We start from the raw sequence: 19,186 nt of genomic DNA on the forward strand, positions 1-19,186 counted from the left end.
CATTACAACATAATTCCCTTCAGTAATTTATAGATTACACTTGAAAACTCCTTTTCATTCAGTAACTTGAAGTGGAAGCTTTTTTTTTTTAAGATTTTATTTATTTGACAGATCACAAGTAGGCAGAGAGGCAGGCAGAGAGGAGGAAGCAGGCTCCCCACTGAGCAGAGAGCCAGATGCGGGGCTTGATCCCAGAACCCAGAGATCATGACCTGAGCCGAAGGCAGAGGCTTTAACCCACTGAGCCACCCAGGTGCCCCAGGAGTGGGACGTCTTTTTTAAAGAGCTCTCATACATAAAGTTCTCTCAACATCTACTTACAAAAGTTCTAACAGTAATGTCCCATTGGGTCTGCCTTCTGCTCAGGTCATGGTCCTGGGTCCTAGAATCGAGCCCTGAGTAGGGCTCAGTGGTGAGCCTGCTCCTTCTCCTCCTCCCCAGCTTGTGCTCTCTAGCGGGCTCTCAAATAAATAACATCTTTAAAAACAGTAATGATGGTGATCCATTTAGGAGCACCTGGCTGGCTTGGTAGAGCACACAGTTCTTGACCTCAGGGTGGGGAGTTCAAGCCCCACACTGGGCAGAGCTTACTTTAAAATAAAGTCCCATTTAATATTTACCTTCATGGCCCTCAAAGCCTCTCCTGGACCATCTGCATAAATCTGACTCAAGATGGGTAAGAGAAACGCTGCAGTTTTTCCAGACCCTGTTTAAGGGAAAGCATATTCTGATTCAACCACAGAAAAACCAGGTTATTTTTTAATATTGGTCCCTGAGTTTAACTGCCCTATTACTAGTTAATTAGTAGTTCTACTTTATGCCCAAATGAATTTTCTAAAATTAACAGCTAAGTTAAAAATACCAAGAAGTGACTTCTTTGAGCCATCTGTAACAGGAGTCAGCAAAAGACCCAGCCTATCTTTGTAAATAAAGTTTTACTGGAACACAGCCACACCAAATTTACATACCGTCTATAAGTGCTTTCATACTACATAGCAAAAATGAGTTGACTGGCAATGAAGACCATATGGCCCATAAAACCAAAAATGTTTATTTTGTTCCCTTACAGAGGAAGTACACCACAAACATCAATAACAAAGTAGTATTCGCTTCTTTGCACTTGTGTGTGTAATGAGAACAGCAATTTTCACTCAGAAGTGATGTCAATTTCAATTTCTAACATTTCCTTATAGGTACTATAGATATTGATGGTATAAAGGATGACATTCTCACTCTTCTTTAGTGAAGAAAAAATACCGAATGATTCATATTATTTTTAATGGGTGGGGGATTTGCCACCCTCTTTCATATTGGTCAAACTCACCAATATAACAAAGCTTGTACTCAATTCAGAGGCTCTACCCCCCATTCCCAAAAGATGGGAGGTGCTCCTTTTCCATGAAGCCACCTTCCCCATGGATCACAGGCTATTCTAATCTTATCCTCCTTGTTTCACATGTAATGTTACAGTGCTCATTTCCCACGAATGCATTAACAATAATCTATTCCTCTTGGAGCAGTAAGGGCTGAGGACTTTCTATAGGCCCTAAGGTGAACACTGGATATAACAAAATCAAAGATCTAAAACAAATACACCAGCCGGCTACTGCACACCTGTGTCAAAATATACTGATGAGTCCCAGTCCCAGAAGCTTCACCATGAAACTTATATACCCCATTGTGGTTTTTTTGGTACTAGTTTCATAAGAACAAAGCTAGTTACAGTACTCTTGATAATTTTTTACTTTCATCAAGTAAACTTACCTGTTTGAGCACAAGCCATCAAGTCTCTTTTCTCTTTGATAATAGGAATAGCGTGCTTTTGCACTGGAGTTGGGCGAGTATAACGAGTAAGCTCAATGTTTCCCATAATAATTTCTCCCATCTCAACATCACTGAACTGTCAAAGAAATTCAATAGCGTTAAAATAGCTAGAAATGCTATCTGGAGCCATTTTTGCTTTACATTAAATCGGGGGGGGGGGGGGGAATGACCCTAATAGCTAATTTGTACTATACAGCTGCTTCACGTGAAACGACATTACATTTTGAGAAAAATCAACTCCCAGGTTTAATATACATTGGAGAAATCTGGGTTCTTCCTATATTTGACCCATTTTCTATTTCCAATTATTAGTAACGGAGACACTGAACGCAATCTTTCCACAAACCAATGAGGCGGGTTTTTAATGTAACTGAAGACTTCCTGAAGTAGGTACAACTGGCATTTGCTTTTAGGAAGCCCACCTCATTTTGATGTGCTGTGAAATGTGAAAAAGCTTACACTTCCCTCTGTGTCTTAAAAGGTCAAACACAAATACTTACACTTTCAATATGTGGAGGACAGTTGTTGCCTGTTGCCTCAACTGGAATGTCGTCGTATTTCTCAAAGTTAATCCCAGTGTTTCCTCCAGAAAAGAGTTCCCTGAAATCAAAAGATTGGTAAGTCTACTTGTTATCCTAGCTAATGCGGCTTTATCACAATTAACACACATTTCAAAAACTTACTGTTCCAAGCGTTCACTTGGTGGGAGTGGTTTTGACCAATCATCTTCATCTGATTTGTCACACCAACGACTATTTCCACCACGTTCAAATTTGCCAAAACCACTTCTGTCACCACGGCTGCCGATGCCATCATAGTCACTCCGTCCACGATCATCAAACCTGAACAGCATAAGCAACCAATCAGAATCGTATCATTTAACCACTATCAGATTCCTAGAACTACCCTAGAATCATACGTAGAGAGAAACTGAACTCCTCATTATGCTAACTTCATCAGACTGTGTTATTTACATACATCAAGTATGTATCCCTCTTGAGTTCTGTAATATTTTATAGCCTACACAGGCCTCATACATGCTGAAATTAAGAACCGAGTCTTAAATATTTGGTATCAGCATGTAACTTACACTTTTATTTAAACTTCTCATCCAAATATATTTTAGTGGTAGGAAAAAGAAAATAGCACATAAAACCTCAATTGTCCCAGTTATATTAGAATGTCACTTATAAGGACAAACAATTCACCTGTGTGACAGACTTTGGATAAAAGGTAGAAAATAATCCTTACCTGAATTAAGATGTTTTTAGTTTTAGGCCTGTTTGCGAAAAATCAGGACACACAGGACTAACCACAGCTATTAGGCGCATGAGGTCAGTTCACCACTTGTGTAATCAAAAATATAAGGTGTTTAAAAATCATCATGTAGAATATCCACAAAAAATCTCAACCATATTAGGCCATTCACTAAACAAACTTTACTCCTTTACATATACATAAAACTAAAGAAATATAAAAGTAATCGATTTCAGTATGTCCAGGGGCACATTCTTATTCTCATCTAGTTTCTATACAACAAGTTCAATTTAGTTAAGACCTCCTACATTTAGAAAAATAAGATTACACAAACTTAATGCTTAACATCCAAATAGGTGATCTACTGGGAAAAAAAACATGCTTAATGATCAGGGTAGAAGAATGAGTACTTATCAAAGACCAATTCTTGAATTGCATACACATAAGACAAGAAGATCAGTAAAAAAATCACTTACCTTCCCCTTGATCCACTTCCACGATCACTAAAGAAACTAGATTTCCCTCTGGAATCACTACGAGATCCGAAACTGCTGTATGCATCCTTATCTTTACTAGAACTCCACCCTGAACTGTCTTTGTCGTAGAATCCTTCAATACAAAAAAAAAAGAAGCAAACCCATTTTATTTTATTAAATAGAAATTTACAATACCTAGGTCTCTGAATTCAAAGCCTTCTAACTTGATCTCTGTGAACTGGAAGGACAATGGAAATATTCCTATCGTGGTACTAGAAGTGAACCAAGATTCAGAGCTGGTTTGTAATCGGCACACAAAATTTTTAAATATTTTTAATACTACACAACACTGTGCACTAAATCAAGCAGTTTGACAGTCTAAAAAGTGTTCTAAATGAATAAAATACCACCACTAAAAAGGTCAATCGCATTGCCTATAAAACAATTGTATGACCAGCACAGGCACAATTTAATTTCCATTTTATACGTGTGAACCCAGTTTACTAGAACAGCTGCCTTTGTTTCAATGTTTCCTAGAGGTGCTCTTTATTTAAGACATTCCTAAAGGTGTCAGATTACTTAATACATTATTTTCCAGATTCAACAGTAAAAAGTAGAATAATGCTCTGTTCACATGAAATGCATACTATCAGACAAGAATCAAGAATACCTAGAAAAAAGGAAAATCCTCATTCCTGCACACTGTTGGTGTGGACAAATTCTTAGGCACAACTATAAGCATTCAATAACAGGGAATGAGAAAGGTATAAATTAGCCCAACAGGCAGAGGCCTTAAAGACAAGCAGTAGAGGATTTAAACTAGTTTCAGCAGCACTTTATTAAATAGAGATCATTTACAAGTTATTTTCCTTCAGACTGGTGCCTTTACCATTAGCCAGCCAGGTGATCAACAGACTTCACTAGCAATAAAGAATTTTACATTTCTAAGATCTCTTTCAGTTCTAAAAGCTCTATACTACCTCCTCCCTTTGATCTCCAGTCACTGGGATGAAGAGGGAAAAGCACTGAATATACACGAGGCCAATTCCAACTAGAACACTCTTAAGAATAAGAGAACCCACAACAATAAAGACAATGTACAGTAATTAGAACAATGATATGCTAATTAAGAGATTATAATATGGATTTTATATCCATGTATTGCAGGGACAGTGCAGCTGATAAAGACTGTACATGCATATGGAAGAATGACAGTAAACCACAGGTTTCTGTGGACTTCACCCTTCTGATTCCGCCTTCATCATCTTCCTTCTTCTTAACCTTTAGTTTTCCAAACCTTCACGCTTCCTCTGAATCTCAGATCACCTATTTTATGGAATATACAGACCCAGACAACTGTCCCATAATGAAGGATCAGTCTATCACTGTATTAACAAACACAGAGAAGACCAGGTGTTGTTGACACATTAGACAAAACCTTTCAAACTAAAGCAGTTAAAGGCAAGGAAAGGAGATGAATGAAACCAGAGGATCACTCCCAACTTACTGCGAGCATGCCCAGTGCTATGATCTGTTTATAATCTGTTAACCTATTCTGCAATAACCCATCTATCTTTTTTGACAGCTCTGCAAAACAGAAATAACTGGGTTATCACTATGCAATTTGTTTTACATAGTAGGGTGCCTACTCACCCTTTTCAAATTGAAATCATGATGTGAATGATCACAAACACAATCACAAAGTACAACACTAGTAAGGTTGTACAAAACCATGTCCTTGGCCACAGAAGAATATGACATAGGAAATACAATTTTCCACTGCATGAATTTAGATGAGTTTTCCCAAAGAGTGTTAAGTCCTAATATTTGAACCAAGCACTATGTTTATGGACTTCCCAAAGTGCCTCATTTTTCCCTAGGCTCTGACTTCTTAAAAACAAGAATTAGGTCTACCCAAGTTGCTTGACTTACCTTTAGTAGCTTCTCTGTTCCTTAAGTGAGGAGGAATATAACGTCCCTCTAAAAGAAAGAATATAAATTTAAATGCCAAAACTTCCAGTTAAAGCTTTTTACAAAAATTTGTGCAACTAAAAAATGGTCCTGGAACAAATTTTTTTAGTATCCAGCCACCCAGTCTCTTATTTGGAAATTGAGAGGGGGGGGAAATGAATCTGCTTTTACTTTAAATGCATACTGCTTTTTAAGAACTGTAAGTGGGGCGGGGGGTGGGATGGTAAATAAAAAATCTGACTTGGAACCTAATCACTGAAATCCAAAAATAAACAGTTTGTCTCTAATGGTTAACGTAACACAACTTTTTTTAAGGGCCTGCTATTATTTCAGAGAAAGGTCATAAAACAGACACAGTTAACAACATACCTCACAGACTACTATATAATAAATCATGTAATTAGACACTAAGTATTTTTATTTCCATCCTGGTTAAATTCCAAAAAATGGACGATATACATTAAGGAAAAACAGCAAAGGCAAAAAGGATTTCAAGAACTGGAGTTTTAACTTAGAGCTTGCTAAGCCTATAGTCAACTTGTTCTGATATACATTAAGGAAAAACAGCAAAGGCAAAAAGGATTTCAAGAACTGGAGTTTTAACTTAGAGCTTGCTAAGCCTATAGTCAACTTGTTCTGTAGGCAAGCAAGAATACAGCCTAGACAATAGATGAGAAGGAAAAGCAAATAATGTAGAATACCAGGTAAAGGAAAATCAACCTGCTCTATTGCTAAAGAACCTGCAACTTAACTTCCCTTTCTACTTTTGGGTTGAATTAAATATTAAGTATCTCTATTAGGTAGGATGATCAACTCTCTAAAGATCGTTACCTTGGCAAATAAAGTAGAATATAAAAAATACCAAGTAACTTTGTGCTCAGCAAGGCCCTTCTTGCCTAAAAATGAGGCCACATCCTTTACCACCTAACACAGTGCTTGGAGAAAAAAAAAAAAAGCTTTCACACCCTACATTTTCCCCCCTCCTTTTCCGGGGCAGGGGAGTTAATAGAAGAGACCTGACCAGACGGAACCTGAAGCTGTCCTAGTGCCACAAAATAAACCAATAATAAACCACCTACACCTTAATACTAATCTGTAACAAGTCTCAAAAAAGCAAAAACAAAAACTCTGAAAAAATGAAATAAAGCTTTTACATCTAATTTCTTTTCAAACAAATGATGCAATTTAGCATTTAAAATCCTAACCACCACTCAAGATTGTTATAGCCTGTTATGTCTCATGTTCTTCACAGTAAAGGGTTAACTGTAGCTGATGAATGTGAATGTTCCCTTTACTGAATTTAATTCTGGTAAATAGGGATAAACACATTCCCACCACCCCTAAGCTTGGCTCAAGATTCATAATGAACACAATCAAACACTTCCAAGGATAATGTGTGTTCTACCAAGTTCTTTTTTTAATGACTATTTACTAAAGAAAATGAGTCCCTTTCTTTTATTACCACAAGGCCACAATGTTATGATTATTAATTACACTACATAATTCTACAAACACTGACTATATTAATTCTTTCCACAGCAAAACATGGAGGAGAAATTCTTAAGCTTTAAATAAGTCCAAGAAAGCATTAAGTTATTAATGCTCTAACATTCAAGAAATTCATAAAACGGTTTACTTACTGCTTGCTGTACTTCCTCCACTCTGATTATCGGAAGAGTTCAGGTCTAGGCCAGCAAACTAGGAAAACAGAGTTAAATGGTTAGCAGCCCGTGTGTTAAAGTATTACACTAAGAAAAAACTAGTCCTGCCCTCCAGCACTAAGTAGCACTAGCTGCCCAGCCTGCTTCGTGGGGCTGATGGGAAGGTCTTAATGAGAATATGAACTAAGAATGTGCTTTGAAGACTGTAAAATTCTAAGCAAACCCAAAATAACACTGTTTATAGTACAGAAAGCAGCGCCCTCAGGTCATGATTCCCTGGTCCTGCCACAGAGCTTCTCATTGGGCTCCCTGCTGGGCAAAAGCCTGCTTCTCCCTCCCACCCCTCTTGCTTGTGTTCCCTCTCTCACTGTCCCTCTGTACCCCCCCCCAAAAATATTCTTAAAAAAAAAAAAAAAGAAAGAAACTGAGGTAGGTTCTACCTATTTATTTTCCCATTTTCAAGATCCAGATTAAGTTCAGAAGATTTTGAACATAAACTGCACATGACATTCAACACTTTAAGAGAACACATTTCACTACATTTAATCTCCAACCTCAACATTCTACAAAAAGACCTATGTTTTCTCATTTTTTTACGACTCAACAGAAACTACATGCAAGCAAAGGGGGGGGACAGGACTGCATGTGTCAAAAGGAACAGCTTAATTTAAGAAAGCCACAAAAAAATAAATCACACAATACTGATGCCACCTGTTTGCAAAGGTGACGTAAGTCTTCTGTTAAAAGCTCCAAATACTGTCAAATTGCAAGCATTATCAATGGAGTCACTGAAAATTGGAAGATTTTATTTTTCATGTGACAGACACGGAGAGAGATTAGGGGGGGGGGGCGCCTCCCTGCTGAGCAGAGCACAAGATCTCAGGATCACAACCTGAGCAAAGGCAGAGGCTTAACCCACTGAACCATCCCAGCAGATGCTAAATCTTAAAAAGAAACAAAGTATGATAGGACTTGTAGGCACCTGGCTTCCATAGTTTGCATCAGCAAAAACGCTGACATGCTTTCTGTTAACAGATACTTTTAAGTCCAAAAGAAGAGAAAGTCTTTCTGCACTTGTGTTACAAGTTTAATTTTACACTGAGCAACAGGAACAGAAAGTCCTTTTGCACCTGTGTTACAAGTTTTGTTCATTTTACACTGGGCAACAGGAACGATAAAGATCACGTTAAAGACTACTACAAACTCTCAGGATTACACTGCTTCATTCCTGCCTCTAATCTTTTTAAAACGGCACCACCGATATAGAAAATGTTAAAATTGGGGATAGCCTGTGCTCTTGACAAGATATTCTATGCGCTTCACTCAACAAAGGACGTGTCAGCAATTTGGAGAATCTAAGTGATTTATTAAAGGGGGGAAAATGCTCCCAAAGAAACAGGATTAAATCTCTAAAAATATTACACGGGACTACATTAAAACCTACGATCAATTTGTGTCACTAAACTTCGTTTCAGGATTTCTCTGGCGTCCGTAGATAAATACTTAAAAGGATCCCACATCCCACCTAAAAGCTTATCGGAAGCACGGTGCTTCTGTTGCAGAGGGATGCAGACTTCCTGCCACCAAAGCCCATAACCCCTCCTCCTCGCTCAGATCACACGTCCTCCTCTAATCTATCCCCAAAGCCTTAGAAGAGGAGATTCCGGTTAAGATGACAGACCCGGAGATCTGACCTATTTCACAATTTCACTGCACAGGCAGCAACAAGTCAACAACAAAGTGTTTATTTCCCTCAAGCTACATTGCGGGTATTTTTCCTCCGGCCGATTCCTGGATCAAACGTCACTGACACGGGAATGGTCATACAACCCGTGGTACCACCCAAAACAATGCCCGGCCCTCGCTAAATTGCCACGCACAGACTATCTGGAGCGAGTAAGAAAAAGGGGCCACTCCAGGTCCCTAACCTCCTGAGGTCTCCCCGCCGTGTTCAATCTCTATCTAGAGCCCAGCGCCACCACGCACGCAGGGACCCATTACTCCCTCCCCTTCCCCCCACTCCTCCCCGAATCTTCTGCGTCACAAAACTTTCCACTCCGGAAACGCGGCCTCGGCAACCTCGGTCCAATGGCCCCTGCGGAAACCTGGCTGAAGCGAAAAAGCCTAAGGAAGGAAGCCCGGGAGAAACAAGATGTCCATTCCATCCTCCTTTCCAGGCCCCTCGCCTGCCCGCGGCCGGCTCTCTCCCGCTAGTGGGCCCCAGCACCGCCCAGCCCCACACAAAGAAGGCCGCCGCCATTACCCCGAGCGAAGGCCACCCCCCCGCGCCGCCCCCTCCCACATTCCAGGGCTGCGTCCCGCCTCTGCTCTCTCACACACACAAATGCCGCTGCGCGGGTGCGCGCACACACACCCCAACGCCGCCGGGTCTCTGGGACAGGAATCCAGGCCGCGCGCGCAGAGTCAAAAGCCCTAGAGGCCAAAGGGGTCCCCAATCGCACACTGCCGCTCCACGCACCACCCCCCCACCACCACCCACGGGTCACTAACCAGTCGGGGTTCGCGCGTGCGCGTCCCCATGAAGGCGCTCGCACCCCCCTCCCCCTCCTCCCGCCTGCGCACGCACACACAAAAGCCGCCATTGTGCTCGGCCGGGGGACAATACCGCGGGCCAAGCCGGAGCCCCGGCCCGAGCGACGGCCATAACCAGCATTCCTGCCCGCTCCCCGTTCTTTCACAGCCCCGAAGCACTGACACTGGCCAGCTCGAGGCACGCAGGAAATGGGAACTAAGAGTGCCAGTTAGCGCTGCGCCATAAGCAAAGTCAGGTCAGCAACCATCCCGGCAGCTCCTTGCAGCTCACCTGCTGGTCCAGCCCGAGCGCATTTTCCACCGCCACATGACTCATCCCTGAAGAGTACCGAGAACTCGGGAGTCTTCCTCTGCTGAGCGACTGTGTTTGATTCACCGCGAAGGCCCTCTCACGGGAGAACTGCGGCTCTGAAGCTCACGGCGCGGCCACGGATCTAATATACTCACTCGAAAGGCTGTACGTCAGCACGTAAGACGTAGGCCCTCCCTCTCACACCCGCACTCCTCCTGCCGCTGTGACTTCTGCCTAGCTACTGCGAGCTCGTTTAGTCCAAACCTCGCGTGATTTTCTAATCAGTCCCGTCCCTGGCTTGGCGTCCTACCTTGGACCTCCGAGCGCCAAATGCTGTCCTAGTTCGCTTGAGCTTCAGTTGCCCTGTTCTCCGCTAATACCCTAGCTTGTCTTTGAGTTTTTGAAATCTCGCGATAACTCGTGTCCCGTTTTCCGCCTCCGAGGAGGTCTTTAAAATTTAACCTAGGCCTCTTCTTTTTCTCCCTATGCTCTCAGTTTTTTGCTATTTTCAGCCGAGCACTCGTTCTTGTTTCTGTCAGTCCTCCGACTTGGGAATGTCGGTAGATTTCTTCGAACTAATCAGCCCTTGTTCTTCCGCGGGCAGCCTCCCCGAAAACGGAGTTAGGCAGAAAAAAGCCCGAAGCCGGGAGGACGGCGGGTCACGTGACCGCAGGTGTTTATCGCGGTGGCCATTTTGTGGAGCTGGAAACCTTGGCCTTAATTGAGTGCTCGGAGGGCAGGGGGTTGGGGGAAGAGGGGACAGGAGAGGGAAGAGAGGCAGAGGAGGGAAGAAGGGGAAGAGGAGGAGGGGGGAAAGGAGGAGGAAGGAGGGAGGAATGGTGACCGGGGAGGGGTGGGTAGCGGAGGGGATCTGGGGACAAGTCCTGATGGCCGGACACTTTAACTGCGCGGTTGCCTAGGCGGCGGGGGCGCCGCCTAGAAACGCAATAACCCCCTTCTGTTTCATCCCGCGACGCGAGCGCGCTGATGCGCGCGCCCCCGCCCCCCGCGGTGAGGAAACAATGAGACCATCAGGCGCTGAAGCTGAGCCGGTGTTTGTGGGTCCTCCCGGGACGCCGGCCCTCCGTGGAAGCAACGGGCCTACATTAGGCCCTTAGTTTCCTCCCTCGGGGCCGGTGGCCTCCGGTGGCTCTGCTGCTTCTCTCAATTGGGGGTTGCGAACGGCTCTCCTAGAGAGTCGGCAGTGTTTGCGGCTGGGCGCAGTCAGGGCCTGCCCGAAGAGAGTGCTACGGCGTTATCGGCTTGGGGTGGGGGTGACCCTCAGGCCACTGCAGTGGATGAGGAGTGGGAGGAAATGGGTTTCTGCCGTTGGAGGAACCCCTACTTGTGGCCCCCTCCGAACCAGGCCACCCCTATGTTCTTGCGTCAGTGCCACAGGCCCTTAAATAGAAGAAAATATATTGACTGGTAGATCCTTGGCTTTAAGCGAGCAGCCGCGCAAACTTCGTTCTTATAAACGCTTCCCCCCGCCCGTCTAACCTTCAGACTAACAAATAACACACAGGGTTTTCCACCATCCCTCAAAAGGTCTTCTGCAGCCAGAATTCAAACAGCTAGTGTTCGTCGCATAAATTACCACGTTGCTTCTCTCCCTATCCGATTCTTAAAATTGAAACCGAAATTCTGAGTTGGGAGATAATATAACATTTGTGTCCAGGCAAGTTGCTTAACTGCTTTGGTTCTCCATTTCCTCATCTATAGAAGGAGTTGAGTGGACTACATAACCCTGTAAAAAGACTCAGTTCCTTTTTATGACAACCGTTAACACCCCCTTTAACCGTGCTAAAATAACAAATCATAGCTAATATAACCTAAATACGAGAGCACGCAATTTCCAAAAAACGTGACTTAACTGTAGGATAGAAACAAAACAATTATAATAAAACAATGTGCTTTAATATATGCATCTCCTGCACAAGGACACAAGTGGTGATAGACACCTGCCCAGTGCAGTCAACAAATGCAACTCAAGTAAGGGGTTCTAACAGCAGTGTTGCCATCAGTGACCTTTTCTAAAATGATGAACTCTTGGTAATGTTTGAAACAAAGCACTATTATCTTCGCTCAGTTGTTGCAGTATTACCATTCGTGGAGAATTCAGTGTACATCGAAACTGGACAAAAGGGGTGCCTGGGTGGCTCAGTCCTAAAGCTTCTGCCTTCAGCTCAGATCATGATCCTGGGGTTCTGGGATCAAGCCCCGCATAGAGCCCCACATCAGGCTCCCTGTTCAGTGGGAACCCTGCTTCCCTCTCTCCCACTCCCCCTGCTTGTGTCCCCTCTCTCACTCTCTCCCTCTCTCTGTCAAATAAATAAAACCTTAAAAAAAAAAAAAAGCAAAAATACTCGTGTTTATATGTAGTGTTCCAGGCTTTATATCATGATAAACTCATTTTTCACTTAGATGAGTGTCCAGGGGATCAATTCTTAGCAGTATAGGACTGACCAACATTGTAAAACATCTAGCTTGCCTGGCTCACTAAAATGCCAGTAGCCATGCTGGTCATTGTGACATCCAAAAATACAGATAACCACAATGCCCCCTTGAGAGCCATTAAGCTTAATGACCATTAGGGTCCCTTTCAGCCCTGAGATTGATGATTTCTCACAGAGCATTGGTGAGGTGTTTCTGCTTGATTTGGCTTCAGTTTCCTTTTATTTATTCTTATTATTTTTTAAGGTTTTGTTTATTTATTTTTGAGAGAGAGAGAGAGCTCCCACAAGAGAGTGCATGAGCTGGGGGAGAGGCAGATGGAGAGGGAGAGGTAGACTCCCAGGACTCTGGGATCATGACCTAAGCCAAAGGCAGACGCTTAACTAATTGAGCCACCCAGGCGCCCCTCAGTTTCCTTTTAATATACAACAGGCTAAACATTCAAAATTAATGGTTCTGAGAGTTCAAACTGCATGTACCAACAATAGGCTGTACTGATATCCCTGGCTCCAGGCTTTATTTTACTTTCCAGTAGCGCCAAGGTAAAGGCTACTACCCTGGGAGTACCTAAAAGAATTAAAATATACAGCACTTTCCTACTTTCAATTAACCCCTGCTCATAGGCATACTCAGTTCAAACCACCAGGGGTTTTTGTTAATCAATATGTTATAATTGGAATATCAAATTGGAAAGGAAGAAGGGAAACATACAAAGCTTTGTCTTCAAACACACTCCCACTGAAAAAGAATGACGTGCACACTTGGGGTAGCTAAAAGAACCAACTTTCGCAGCATTCCAAAGGACTTTTCCACTAAGCAGTCATTTGCATATCTTCTCCACAGGGCAGTCATTTGCAAATTTTATCCGAAGTGACCTAAAAAGGGTTAGGAAAAGCTGAAACCAGGGAAACTTTTTTGCATTCTCACTTCCTTACATTCCCAGACAATCTTAAGCAGATGGCCCCTATGGAAGCAAATACACCTTTTGCACCATCCCATCCCCCAATCCCTGGAGGCAGCCGAGGAGACAAATCCCTACGAACTGCAGCTCCTGGAATCAACAGTTCAGACTGGGGGCAACGTACTTGACAGCTCAGGGCCTCAGTTTCCTCGTCTGTAAGGATAGAATGAAAATAGTTCATGTCTCGCGGCACCTGAATGGCTCAGTCAGGAGAGCGTGTGGATGGCTCAGTCAGGAGAGCGTGCGACTCTTGATCTTGGGCTCATGGCGTTGAGCCCCATGTTGGGTGTAGTGATTATTAAATAAATAAATAAATTTAAGACAGTAGTTTCTGTCTCAAAAGGTGGTTGGGGGCGCCTGGGTGGCTCAGTGGGTTAAAGCCTCTGCCTGCAGCTCAGGTCATAATCTCAGGGTCCTGGAATCGAGCCCCGCATCCGGCTCTCTGCGCAGCGAGGAGTCTGCTTCCTCCTCTCTCTGCCTGACTTTCTGCCTACTTGTGATCTAAATAAATAAATAAAATCTTATTTAAAAAAAAAAAAAAGATGGTTGGGATTCAAGGGCTGGTACGTGAAAATGCTTTGCAAGGAAGGAGAGATTAGTACATGGTAGATTCGTGTCCACATACACTTGGCTCTCTTGTCTCAGTTCCTTAGACAGAGAGTTCCTGTAGCACCCGGCTGCTTAAGCCAGTTACATTCACCGCGGTTGCGTCTGAACCCACAGCCAAGAGGGAACTCGTCACACCCTAGGACTGCCCCATAGATGTTTGATGATGAGTAATTAGTGCAAATGCCCGCCTTGGGCAAGTTGTAATGTGGGGCACGTTAAGGGGTCTAAATCCATTATTTTGCTTCCGCAAATCGTTTTAAGTAAATTTCATCACCATTCTCAAAGACAGAGATAAACTGAAATCACATTTATTATGGTGCAAAGAAACAATGTGGCCAAATAACCTAAAACCTTGCAGAAAGATAATCAGACTATTTTGCAGCTTGAAGAAAAGCGGTAGGGAAAGGGGTGCTAAGAGCTAGAAACCTCAGAGCCTTTAGTGAACCTTATAATTCTCAGTAGTTTTTCTGCAAGTTCCAGAGGAAAGGTCTGCCGGGTCCAACTGACCCACACTTCCCTTTAGTGTGGACAGGGAATAAAGTTCGAAGAGGGCGGGACTCCCCTGTAATCAGGATAATTACCAGGTGTGGAGGTAAAAGCAGTGCCCACGGAGTCTCCTTTTATGTTTGAAAGTGTAATAGCCTTTTTGAGTTTCTGTTTGTTTCGGGCTCCCAATAAAGCAGGTTAGCTTCCCCTGCCAGCTAATTTACAGTACAGTTAACCCTTGAACAACAGGGGTTTGAACTGCACGGGCCATTTATTCTTGGGATTTTTACTGTACAGTACTGTAAACATATTTTCTTTTCCTTATAATTTTTTTTTTTAAGTAAGCTCTATGCCCAGCGTGGGGCTGGACCTCACGACCCCGAAATCGAGTCACATGCTGTACTGACTGAGCCAGCCAGGCGCCCCTTTCTTATGATTTTCTTAGTAACATTTTCTTTTCTCTAGCTTGCTTTATTGTAAGAATTCCATATGTAATACATAAAACCTGTAAAATGTGTTAATCAACTGTTTATGTTATCCGAAAGGACTCCAGTCAAAAGTAAGCTATTAGTAGTCAAGTTTTGGGGGAGTCGAAAGTTGCACACGGATTTTCAGCTGGTCAGGAATCGGCGTCTCTAATCCCTACATTGTTCCAGGGTCAACTGTGATTAGGAAGATGTTACTATGGAGGCTGATAAAAGTTTTAGAAGGAAGAGGAGACTTAGACTTTGGGAAGTTGCTGTACACCCTTATTCTCCAAGGGTGAGAAGAGCTGGTACATTCAAAACCAGGTATGTTTTAGGCAATTACTATATTCCCAAATAGCTAACCTGGCCTGGAATCCACTTTCCTCCCACAAAGATGGCAAGACGAAAAACCAAGTTACAGTGGAGGGTATCTTCGCTACCGCTAACATTGCTAAAAATATTTTCAAACAGAAAAACCCAGTGCACTCCTGCCTTCATTCACGCAAGGTGACTAGGCAGTACAAGGGGTAGATATAGGGAAGCCTTGGGTAGAGGCTCTGAGCCAGAGGGAACGGGATGGGGTGGGGGGCGGGGCGGGCAACAAGGTGGCCTTGCCTTGGGAGAGAAGAGGAGGACTCGGAAATAAACGAAAGGGGTCACATGCCTTCGAGATTACACCCCACAACTTAGGTGGTGGCATCTTTAGCAGTCTTGCTCTCTCGGGTGATCCAGAACTTGGCCATACTCTCGCAGTCAGCAGTCCTGTGCTGGAAATACACACTAGGTGCATTGTAAAACTCATTAATTCTTTCCCATACCCCTTCCTACTTGGAGATTATTACTGTCGTCTTACAGACCTTGGTGGGTGCTGGGTTTAATCATTTTTAAAGTGTTTTAGACCTTTTCAACATTTGAATTTTGATTTCTTTTTAAAGACCTCTTGCTAGGGCAATCTATGAGATTGTGATTTAGAATAAGAAATAAATACTTGGTCTTTGACCCCCATTCCAGGCTCTGAGCTCTTAAAACCCTAGGCATTTCCTGGGAAGGGAGTGTGTGATAAAGGTCTTTTGTTACGTTAATGAGGTGACTTTTGGAAAGTGCCTAAGGATGGGGGCTGGTTGGCGGATTGGACCTATCAGTCCCACTCCAGCGACCTGGGAGGGGGCGGGGAACTGGAGGTTAAATTCAATCCCAATGGCCAATGATTTAATTGTGCCTGTGTAACAAGCTTCCGTAAACACCCAGAAAGACTGGTTCAGAGAGCTTCCAGGTTGGTGAGCACGTGGTGATGTGGGGAGAGTGGTGGGTTCTGGAGGGGGTGTGGAAGCTCCCTGCCCTTTCTCCCCTACCTTGTGCTGTGCATCTCTTCCATCTGGCTATTCTGAGTTATGTCCTTTTATAATAAACCGGCGATCTGTTAAGTGAAATCCTTCTCTGACTTCTGTGAGCCACTCCCGCAAATTAATCAAACCAGAGGTGGAGGTTGTTGGAATCTCTGATCTGTAGCCGGTTGATCAGAAACACGGGTGATAATCTAGATTCGTGGCATCTGAACTGGGGGAAGGGGGCAATCTTGTAGGCCTGAGCCCTTACTCTATGGCATCTACCTGGAGACAGCATCAGAAAGGATTTGAATGTAGGGCTCCCAGCTGGTGTCAGAATTGCTTGGTGGTATAGAAGAAAGTACACATTGTGAGTGGAATCAAAATCCTACTGTCCGACCCCTTGTACTCTATAAATGGAGAATCGTGCACTTACGGAAAACTCCGGACCCGCTTCTGCAGAGTCCTCCCTCATGTTGACCATCCAAACGTTATGAACCAAAAGGCAGGAAAGCTTCGTCATGGAAATCCAGTTTAATTACAGACCGTCTGTGTGGCCACCCACACAGGGCAGATGAGCCCTCCTGGAATGCAGAGACCAGGGAAAGTGCTTTGGAACTCTTCTTTTACGTCTTCTGGGAAGATGGAGCTGCATTTTCTATGGTCTGGTTCTCGGTGTCTGTTCAGAAGCACTGTTCTAAATACCTCACAGGCATTATTAGCTTATCTAATCCTCACAGCAGCCGTAGAAGGGAGGAACTGTCCCCCCCACACACACACACACACACTCCAGGACACAGACTGAAGGCACTAGGACGCCAGGGCCCATTAACCAGGCCCCACCCCACACCTCAAACAGGATTCCCCATCGCCTCCCAAACTACTGTGTCTCTGGCCTTTATCTCTCATACTAGCATCATCGTTTCGCATACCCAGACTTAAAACCTCAGCGATTTTTTTGGACTCCATTTCCCCCCTAGCCTACCTGCCACCCATTAACAGACCCTCCCTCTTCCTTTGCACCTTATGCCTCTCCAACTGGTCTCCTTGTCCCACTGCCCTGTTCAGGCCTTTATTTACCTTCACATCAGTAGTGAGCAATCTCTCTCTTGCATGAGTGCCAATTTAAAAGCAATATGCATGTTTACAAGAATTCTCCCGGATAGTTCAGGCTTTGCTCAAGCCTGCTGTTGATTATTCCAGAAACTTCCTCACTGCTTTTCCTGCCTCACTCCTTACCCTGTACAGGTCTGTCCAAGGTTTTGTTTTTTGTTTTTTTTTTAAAGATTTTATTTATTTGATAGACAGAGATCACAAGTAGGCAGAGAGGCAGACAGAGAGAAAGAGAGAGAGAGAGGAGGAAGCAGGCTCCCTGCTGAGCAGAGAGCCCGATGTGGGGCTTGATCCCAGGACCCTGGGACCATGACCTGAGATGAAAGCAGAGGCTTTAACCCACTGAGCCACCCAGGTGCCCCTGTCCAAGGTTTTTAAAGACTTCATTTCAAGCAGGGGAGCAGGGGCAGAAGCAGAGGGAGAAGGTGACCCCCTACTGAACAGGGAACCGGACACAGGGCTCCATCCGAGGACCCAGAGATCATGACCTGAGCACAAGGGGGCAGACGCTAAACCAACTGAGCCACCCAGATGCTTTGTGTCCAAGGTTTTCTTAAAACAGTCCTATGGTGCCACTTCCCTGCTCAAAACACTTTGACGCCTCCCACTGATTGCATCCAAGACCCAATCCCATTTTCTCCTGTCCCCCAACCCTCCTGTCTCCAAACCCTCTTTGTCCACCTTGCCTCCCACCACACCCCAGGGCCATCCTCGCACTTAGTGCTCCTCCACTGCACTGCTCGTTGTTCTCTAAATGCACTCAGCCCTAACCCTGCCTCTGTTCCTTGGTTCACAACATTCCCTCCACACAAAATGTTCTTCCCCCCTGTTCCCGACTCTTAAATTCCTACCTGAACCTTGTGCGGGCGCATCCCCCCACACACACACCCACGCACACACGCACCCATGCCCTCTGTGAGGGTGAATTTTAATATGCCAGCTTGGCCAGACCATGGTACCCAAATATTCGGCCAAACTCGCTCTAGGTGTTGCTGTGAAGGTTTTTTCAGAAAAGATTAACATTCAAATCAGTAGGGCACCTGGGTGGCTCAGTGGGTTAAAGCCTCTGCCTTCGGCTCAGGTCATGATCCAGGGTCCTCGGATGGAGTCCCGAGTCGGACTCTCTGCTTCCTCTCTCTCTGCCTGCCTGTCTACATACCTGTGATCTCTGTCTGTCAAATAAATAAATAAAATCTTAAAAAAAAAAATTCAAGTCAGTAGAGTTTGAATAAAGCAGATGACCCACTCTAGTGTAGGTGAGTCATATCCAAGCAGTTGAAGGCCTTAAGAGGAAAAACACTGAGGCTCCCCAGGGAAGAGGGAATTCTGTTAGCTGACAGACTTTGGACACAAGCTTCAACATCAACTCTTCCCTGGGGCTCTAGCCTATCAGCCTCACCTGCAGATTTCAGACTTGCCAGCCCCACAGTCACGTGAGCCCATTTCTTAAAATCAGTCTCCGGATGGACTGATGGGTTGATCAGTCCCCTTGGTTCTATTTCTCTGGAGAACCCTGACTAACACAGTTTCTGCCTGCTTTGTGTTCTACATCCTTTCTCCATTCCCATTGTTGCCTGTCTTATATAATATGTGATCGTACACAGGTCACTAGGACGTACGCAGCTCACGTCCACTGAGGGTTGAGACAGTTTCTTCTCATCTGTGCATCTCTGTGGAGCCTAGTGCCTCTGAAAGGTCCCACACAACCCAGAAAAGAGGTGCCCCGAAGCAGAAGCA

General features: G+C 44.2%; 1 protein-coding gene and 1 long non-coding RNA gene across 7 annotated transcripts in view; both read right to left on the minus strand.

Annotated features, from left to right (window-relative positions):
- DDX3X (DEAD-box helicase 3 X-linked) overlaps window positions 1-10,983 on the minus strand; it is a 29,906-nt gene extending 18,923 nt beyond the window's left edge. For 4 of the 6 annotated variants that reach the window (XR_014307251.1, XR_014307252.1, XR_014307253.1 and 1 more), the window contains exons 1-8: window positions 10,014-10,213; window positions 7,169-7,226; window positions 5,490-5,537; window positions 3,558-3,690; window positions 2,508-2,666; window positions 2,325-2,424; window positions 1,765-1,900; window positions 621-706 (exon numbers count right to left, since the gene is read on the minus strand). Coding sequence is in view for 2 of the 6 variants with exons in the window: in XM_082717823.1 (XP_082573949.1) it covers window positions 621-706; window positions 1,765-1,900; window positions 2,325-2,424; window positions 2,508-2,666; window positions 3,558-3,690; window positions 5,490-5,537; window positions 7,169-7,226; window positions 10,014-10,058 (765 nt within the window). In the remaining 4 variants the exon portion in view is untranslated. Of the gene's footprint in view, window positions 1-620; window positions 707-1,764; window positions 1,901-2,324; window positions 2,425-2,507; window positions 2,667-3,557; window positions 3,691-5,489; window positions 5,538-7,168; window positions 7,227-10,013 lie in introns of all 6 variants that reach the window. The other 2 variants (XM_082717823.1, XM_082717822.1) reach the window with 2 other exon arrangements.
- A 2,154-nt stretch (window positions 10,984-13,137) lies between these two features.
- LOC309856532 lies at window positions 13,138-13,868 on the minus strand. Its single transcript, XR_014307258.1, has 2 exons — window positions 13,574-13,868; window positions 13,138-13,363 (listed from the first exon to the last, which is right to left on the minus strand). It is a non-coding gene; the product is annotated as an uncharacterized lncRNA (long non-coding RNA).
- Window positions 13,869-19,186: the final 5,318 nt, after the last annotated feature.

The sequence above is a fragment of the Mustela nivalis genome, assembly GCF_964662115.1.
Source record: "Mustela nivalis genome assembly, chromosome: X".
NCBI classification, from domain to species: domain Eukaryota; kingdom Metazoa; phylum Chordata; class Mammalia; order Carnivora; family Mustelidae; genus Mustela; species Mustela nivalis.